An 8,733-nucleotide genomic window follows, 5' to 3' on the forward strand; every position below is an offset into this window, starting at 1 on the left:
ACCGTTGCCAATACTGCCTGACTGGCCTTTGTAGGGTTTTCGAGCGAGATCGTTGCCAGTGCCCCTGGACTGGCTCTTGTGCGGGTGGCACATAAAAGACACCATTTCGAGCGTGGCCGTTTTCGTGCGGGTGACACGTAAAAGCACACACTACACTCTCTGAGTGGTTGGCGTTAGGAAGGGCATCCAGCTGTAGAAACTCTGCCAAATTAGATTGGAGCCTGGTGTTGCCATCCGGTTTCACCAGTCCTCAATCAAATCGTCCAACCCATGCTAGCATGGAAAGCGGACGTTAAACGATGATGATGATGATGATGATCGATTCGTCCGTGGTGCGCTAACAGCGCCATCCAAGCGGGATCACTGCCAGAGCAGTGGTCTCGCTCCAGTGCCGGTGGCACATAAAAAGCACCATCTCAGTGCGATCGTTTCCAGCTTCGCCTTACTGGCACTTGTGCCGGTGGCATGTGAACAAAACATTGGACTGACTCCTGTGCAGGTGGCACGTAAAGAAACACCATTTGAGCGTGGCCGCTGCTAGTACCGTCGGACTGGCCCTCGTGCCGGTGGCATGTAAAAAGCACCCACTACACTCTTGGAGTGGTTGGCGTTAGAAAGGGCATCCAGCTGTAGAAACTCTGCCAGATCAGATTGGAGTCTGGTGTAGCCATCTGGTTAGCCAGTCCCCAGTCAAATCGTCCAACCCATGCTAGCATGGAAAGTGGACATTAAGCGAAAATGATGATGAATAAAATATATATACACAAATTATAAAATTTAAAAAAATTATACAGTACAATACTGTTTCTACTTCGCAGATTTTCACCTATCGTTTTAGAACGCAACACCAGCGATAGTTGAGGGATTACTGTACACCATCGATTTTTCTGTAACTGACAGTCAGGCATCTCTTTAATCTAGATAAATTATGAGGGTAACATGAAAATTCTTTGGCCACCAGTCTAGTCCACTGCACGACCACAGGTAGCATTGTGTGTACTGTGTGTTTACACACATTATTTACACTGCCTTTGGTGGTGGTGATGTCAAAATTTTGAGAGATATTCTTATTTTGCTTAAAGTTACTCTAAGCTATAGTTATTGCAAGTAAGAGAACTGAGAGCCTTCAATGATAAAGTCAAACATAAGCACCAATCCATATCAATCCAAGATAAAATAGAACTGTTGAAAAAAATTAGCCTGTATTTGCTAAAATCTTCAGCATTTAAACCAACTATATTTGGTTCAAAGATTGTATCTGTTTATATTCAAACTGGCCAGAACTGGTCTCTTACACCTACCCTACAATGTCATTCTAAAAGTAAACAATCATATCATTGACATCTTGAAGCTATGAGAAAATACCTGATTAATTCAAAACAATGTGAATGAATAAGCATTGAATTTGTCAGAGCAATCTGAATGCTAAAGGGTTAATTTAAGTTTCTAGCACTTCTTGATACTTTAGACCCAAGCAGGGCAGGGGATAATGTGAACAATATGCAAATTAAACAAAAGGTCAATGACATAACAAAGACATTTCTTTTGAAAAGGATACAAAAGTTTGGCTAAAATTTTGATGATGGGAATTAAAGAATTTATCCACAGAGTAGGGACCTCCTCGTTCAACATTTTACTATTGATTAACGTCGTCCGCACTTGAAGACCACCGATTCCTCGTAGAAAAAGTTCTGCCAATGTCAGGGAGGGTTGGCCTTTTGAGAGAAACAACAACAAGGAAATTAAAAACATACAATAATAATAAATGATAAGAGTCAGGGCATTTCATTTACAGAATCAAAGGTTCCCACTGAGATTACCAAATGTATACCTTAAATATTACAATCTAACGAGCAAATTAATTAAATTGTTACATTTTTTTTAGCTTACAGTGAATGCCATGTAATTAGCTCCCAATGAACAGAATCTGTGATTCAGATTTAATTTCAAATCAATCTATTTTTTAATTACCTCTTCTAATGGCCATGTCAAAAACAGGAATGTTGCAACTCCCATTTCACCACCACTTCCTAACGCCAACCACTCCAAGAGTGTAATGGGTGCTTTTCATGTGCCACCAGCACGAGGGCCAGTCCGGCGGGACTGGCAACGGCCACGCTCAAATGGTGTTTTTTATGTGCCACCAGCACAGGAGAGGTTCATGTGAGAGGCCAGATTTAGCTGGTTTGAACATAAAACAGCTAGAATACTTTGGCCGATTTAAATGCTAAAGGGTTAAATAATTTCCTAATTAAAATGTAATTCAAAATACGTTTGTGGTGTTTTGTATAATTTTATGTATTGTTTTCCTTTTTCCATCAAGAGATGAAAGGCAAAATTAGTGGCCTGACTGGCTGCCGTGCCAGTGGAAAGTAAAAAGCACCATTCTAGCGTAATTGATGCCAGTGCTGCCTGACTGGCCCCCATGCCGGTGGCACGTAAAAGCACCCACTACACTCTTGGAGTGGTTGGCGTTAGGTAGGGCATCCAGCTGTAGAAACCTTGCCAGATTAGATTGGAGTCTAGTGTAGCCTTCTGGCTTGCCAGTCCCCAGTCAAACCATCCAACCCATGCCAGCATGAAAAGTGGACGTTAAATGACGACGATGATGATGATAACCGAGGACAAATTTATGTACTCCCTCCATAAACTACAGTTCCCTTTGGTCAAACTCATTCAGAACATGTATATATCTGAACACCAACTTGACATCTTGGAACCCAAATCAGATAATGTGTGTTCAAAACACACATTATCCAAGGTGACTTCAAAAAACCAAAATAAGATAAATTGACCCTTAATCTTAAGAAAAGCTTATTCTGTCAACAGAATACAAACACTTGAGTTATTGAAGAGGCTCTTAATTTATCGAGGAATTTAAAATGAAAACGTTTGAAATTTAATTGAAGAACATGACATTCAGCAGGCATAATTGAGCTCTTAATCAGAGCATTTTCCTTATATACCCCACAAAACAAATTCCATCTTCATATGTCTTCTTACACCTTCATATGGTCCACATTTACCCCAAATTGTCATAGTTGGCTATTAGATTTATACAAAGGGGTTTCCGATTTCAAAGCATAAAAAGGCCCACATAAGAACATTAAAAAGGAACCCACTTCAATATATTGAACATTAAGAACGCTGGCACTGACCTGAGCCTATGTGTGGTGTGTATACTGGTGTCTGTGCTGTGGCCTCTGATATGTCAAGTGCTGCCAGTTGTGTTAGGTTGAATTCTCTAGAAAACAAAATTCAAATCAGCTGCATATTTTAAATTATCACTCATCAAAATATAAGACATTTGAAACAAAACAACTTCTACATTTCAAACACAGTCATTATGGACTACGTTCTCCTCCATCTTCCTTTTAAATTTTCAGCACAAGGCCTTCCTCTACACATAAAATGCACAACTTTCTTTGACTGTACCATGGACTTGAATTATTTTCTCACAGTATTTTATTAGAAATTTCATATTGTATGTACACACAGAGACATATACATAGATACATACTGACACCCAATAAGAACAAAATAATTCTTACGAAAGCCACATGCAGTACATTTGGTGATGTGTGCAAAGCTTGGTCAAACTAGAATTAAATAATGTCAAAGAAGCAGCTCTGAATAAAATAATTCACGTAGAGTCAACAAGTTTGATAAAACTATCTGTTATGGAAATAGTCTAGAGAGAAAGAACAAAATTATTGTTCCATGAGAAGGAACAAAATTATTTTTAAAGCATCTTAAACTATATTCATTTCTGCAAATTTCAGAAAAATTTTGCGAAGAGATGTGTTAAAAAAAGAAACTTGCTTCAGGTACAAGAGGGTAGAGAGCTTCTGCTGAAAAATAAATTTCCTGTTTCAGCCTTCAAACAGTTAAACTAATAGAAAATATATACATACACTGTATTAGCTGGGCTTGGCAATGCAACAGTAGTCATCACCCACTTCAGAACAAGGTAACACCGAAAATTGAGGATCACTTGAGGCATTAAATTGATCTGTAGAGACCAACATCGTCCACTTCCACAATGAGCCTGGAATTAGAGTTCATTAGAATTGGTCAGAGAAGTAATGGTCTTGAGTTTATACATGGAAACTTGTTATGACAACTTTTATGCTGTATACAACATGCAAGAGATTATTTGAGGGCATAATCATCATCATCATCGTCGTTTAACGTCCGCTTTCCATGCTAGCATGGGTTGGACGATTTGACTGAGGATTGGTGAAACCAGATGGCTACACCAGGCTCCAATCTGATGTGCTTGGTAAAAGAAGTTTAGCGCTTATTTTAGTATTCATGTAGTCATCTGCTTTAGATAAGTTACTAGAGCCAGTCAGTCGGTCCTGGCATTGATCATATTTGGATAGTGCTTTTCACGTGCTGCCGGCACAGGAGCCAGTCAGGTGGACCTGGCATCGACCACGTTCAAATGATGCTTTTTACGTGCCACTATTCATTTACTGTCTGCTGTCCAAGCTAGCAAGCTGGAGAGGTTGATCAGGCTCCAGTTGGATTTGGCATGGTTTCTACGGCTGGATACCCTTCCTAACGCCAACCATTTTAGAAAGTGTGCTAAAGCCAACCACTTTACCAAGTGTGCTTTTTATGTGGCACCGGCACAGGGCTCTTGCAGGCCAATCCTCTTCACCAGGGATGGTGGCCATAACACTTCTGCTGAGGAGTACGAGTCAACACTCCAAAAAATAATTATTTCACGTTCTCTCAAAGTTTATACTTATGACATCAAGATGGAAGATGTTTAAAAGAATTACAGATAAATGAATGGTTCTAGAATACAAACAAAATCAATAAAGTTTTTTTACCTGGTCACCACATTTCATTGCAATTAAGAGCAGCAAAAGGAGGTCACGAGTGGCATTTAGACGAGTGCAAACAAAATGTTCCATATGTGCAATAATGACAGATGTTGCACAGTTACTTGCAAAAAGCTGACCCCAATCAATCTGTGATAAGAGACCTGCAAAGAAAGAAAGAAAGCAGAATGATTACATTTTTTTTTTTTTTAATTCCTTTACTTAAATTTCAAATAGAATATTTATAACATGTTTACTCAAGCTTAGAACTGGGGCAGGATAGATTTTCAAATTTAGACATTAATTCTTTGATCCAACCTGTTTGGTCAATCTTTTACAGCCATTGGACAAATGTTGAGATGCGCTTTATTTTCCCTTGCACAACTACCTGCTATCTTCCACACTTTTATTTACATGTAATTAAAGAAAATATTTAGCAGATTTAGCTGTTGTTTCTAGTACATTGCATGGCCACCTGCTGTCTTCCATGCTTTTATTTACATGTAACTAAAGAAAATATTTAGCAGATTTAGCTGTTGTTTCTAGCACATTGCATGACTACCTGCTGTCCTAATTTCCATGGCATATAAATTCTTCATCTGGACAGGACGTAGGGGCTGGTTTCCTAGTTGTTATGGCGCATATATTCCCCATCTGGACAGGACACTGGTCTGTTTGCAAGATTATTCATTTCTGCCAGCTGAGTTTCACTCAAGAACACAACGCATTGCCTGGTCCAGGAATTGAAACCACAATGTTACGAACACGAGTCCAACACCCTAATCACTAAGCCACGCACCTCCACATATCACTCACTATGGAACCACATATACAGAGAAAAGCATTTCAAACTTACGTGATGACTCATTCAGATCCAAAGAGTCTAGTTGTAGTGTGCTGAGGTTTAAATGGGCCGAAATCACACGAACAGCGCTGACTAAATCAATTACATTTTCCAAGTGAGATTTGATGTTGTCAATCAGAAGGTCATTCAAAGCTAAACTGATTTTAGATAAACAGAAAAGAAAAAAGAATTCATAAACAGAAACAATCTAATAACAATTTTCTAAGCAGATACAAAAACATTATATAAATAACGTCATATGTAAACAAACTTAAGTTTGTTTTTGAAGCGCTGAAATGTATTGTAGTACAAGTAGAAAGATATATTTTTTTCAACGCGTAAATACTGATAGAACCGTATACATGGGATAACATCCCTTACAGAGCAGAAAAATCTGTCAGCAACCAGCCATGAGAATCGAACTCACATCCTTTTGATTTCCGGTCAAGTGCTCTACCATTAAGTTAAACTGCTTTACTGACAAATTCTGCAATTTAGAACTTTTTTCTCGAGTTAAAGTATTTCAACTTTTTACTAATTTAATTTTCTGCAGGTCCAATACCAGCTTGATGTCTGGGGTGAATAAGGCACAAAAAAACTGTACAATATGAAAGGGATTTAAAAGACCAAATATACTGCATCATCCATTGTGCGGAGTAAGAAAGAAGGCATTCTGATCTTGGGTAGAAGGGTCCATTTGAAAAATATATTGCAGTCTCCAATCAAAGCCAATATAAGCAGCTATAAACCTGCAAATTGTTGTTGGAGGTATAGGGTAGAAGTACAAAGGATGTGTGTCCAAGGACCCTGAAAAGAGTCCAGGTTGGAACAACCATTAAGGATTGGGAAATGGAATGTCTAATGATAGTTGCTTCTGATAAGACTCTATGGAAGTAGATGCCTGAGGATTCTACCCTAACAACTCTCCCAGGAGTAATGGGCAGAGAAGATGGATGGATGACTAATTTAATGAATTGCATCAAAATTTTTTTTTAAGAAAAATCTGATAATTTTAATATCTAACTGAAATTCCTATTTGGATATCAATACTACAGGAATAAATTCTATTTTATACCCTAATTGGGTTTTATAATAAGTACATTGTATCCCTAAGTGTTGTAAGAGTGGATTAAATGAGTTGGAGACAAGGAGAGTATCCAGCTGTAAAATACAGCTGTATAAAACCTGTCCAACTCATACCAGAATGGAAAAGCAGACAAACAATAATGATGACAATTCTTTCTATGAATATGACAAACATAATATTTGAGAAGCCTTATAAGGACTTGCATCTCAGTTACTCTGCTTGAAGAAATATTTAAACCAAATGCAATATCAGTAATATAGGTAACCAGAAAGCCCTAATACAAGATTACAAAATTAAAGAGTTAGATAAAAGACATCTTGTAAATGTAGTTGTTTGCAACTGGTATTTTTAGACTTCATTTTCTGTCTTTATGATAACTTGAGTGTTCCGTTGCAATAGGTCAAGCCTTTCTGATTTCTGCAGGAGAAATCTGAAATTGAAATCGAACCGAATCCGATGACTGGCACCCATGCCAACCTCTCCTTCATTGGACACTAAACTCTGCTTGAAAAGACCTATTGGGGCAAGTGAAATCGTAATTGAACCATACTCGATGACTGGTCACCACGCCAGTGGAGCACTAACAGCACTGTCGAGCATGTTCATTGCCAGAGCAGCCGTCTGGCTTCCATGCTAGTGGCCCATAAATAGCACCATTTGAGCATAATCGTTACCAGTGTTGCCTTCTAGCGCTTGTGCTGTTGGTACGTTAGAAAATCATTCGAGCGAGGTCGTTGCCAGTGCCGCTGGACTGGCTCCTGTGCAAGTGGCATGTAAAAAACACCTTTTTGAGCGTGGTCGTTGCCAGTACCGTCTGACTGGCCTTCGTGCCGGTGGCACATAAAAGCACCCACTACACTCTCGGAGTGGTTGGCATTAGGAAGGGCATCCAGCTGTAGAAACTGCCAAATCAGATTGGAGCATGGTGCAGCCATCCGGTTCACCAGTCCTCAGTCAAATCGTCCAATCCATGCTAGCATGGAAAGAGGACATTAAACGATGATGATGAATTCTAGGAGAAATTAACTGTAGTACTTCAATGTGAAAGTGCATGGCCTAGTGGTTAGGGTGTTGCACTCATGATTGCCAAATCATGGGTTCGATTTCCAGACTGCGTGGCGTATTGTGTTCTAGAGCAAAACACTTCATTTCTCCCTGCTCCAGCGCTCCGTGGGTACCAGCATATCAAAGACCGGACCCAGCATTTCCTCTGTGTTGTAAAACAAGGTGACTAAAAAACGTTAAGGTGAGATTTGCACTCCAGCCTCATAAAACCCTCACCAGCAATGATTACCCAAACAAACACATGGGTTAGAGGCTTGTCCCCTGAATGGCACAAAGGTGTCATCAGCCAGGAGTTGGCCATCACCAACAAATGACCGATGCAGCAAGATGTTGCTACAGCACGTACCCCCATACTATTACTAATACTTCAATTACACAGCTAATCAAACAACAACCAGCAAGTCATAATAAAGGGTTGCATACATACAGAACCATGAAACATTGATGTCATACTTTTTTTCCTTTCAATTGTTTGAGTCATTTGACTGCAGCCATACTAGAGCACCACCTTTAGTCGAACGAATCGACTCCAGGACTTATTCTTTGTAAGCCTAGTACTTATTCCATTGGTCTCTTTTGCTGAACCGCTAGGTTACAGGGATGTAAACACACCAACACCAGTTGTCAATGCGATGGTGGGGGCAAACAGACACACAAACACACACACATATATATATATATGTATATATGTATATATATATATATATAATTATGTGTATTTCTTCTATCTTAATGAATAAAAATTCTTCGGATAGAATAAATGGGTTAATAGAAACCAATGTAGCAAAGAACACAAAATAACTGTGGTTTAGTTCCTGTTTTTAAGGCAGGAACTCCTTGAAATTTTGGGTATTTGAGTATATTTAAAAATTTAAGGAATGGAGAAAACGCATGTTATATAACAT

At 39.0% G+C, this 8,733-nt stretch overlaps 1 protein-coding gene across 1 annotated transcript in view; it reads right to left on the bottom strand.

The window, feature by feature from the left end:
- The window catches only part of LOC106877220 (nuclear pore complex protein Nup160), a 52,883-nt gene that overhangs the window by 14,571 nt on the left and 29,579 nt on the right, over positions 1-8,733 (bottom strand). The window contains exons 17-21 of the mRNA XM_052968012.1: positions 5,689-5,834; positions 4,842-4,996; positions 3,915-4,048; positions 3,159-3,244; positions 1,559-1,715 (exon numbers count right to left, since the gene is read on the bottom strand). Coding sequence (XP_052823972.1) covers positions 1,559-1,715; positions 3,159-3,244; positions 3,915-4,048; positions 4,842-4,996; positions 5,689-5,834 — 678 coding nt within the window. The remainder of the gene's footprint in view (positions 1-1,558; positions 1,716-3,158; positions 3,245-3,914; positions 4,049-4,841; positions 4,997-5,688; positions 5,835-8,733) is intronic.

Source organism: Octopus bimaculoides, chromosome 5 (genome assembly GCF_001194135.2).
Source record: "Octopus bimaculoides isolate UCB-OBI-ISO-001 chromosome 5, ASM119413v2, whole genome shotgun sequence".
Taxonomy (NCBI): Eukaryota; Metazoa; Mollusca; class Cephalopoda; order Octopoda; family Octopodidae; genus Octopus; species Octopus bimaculoides.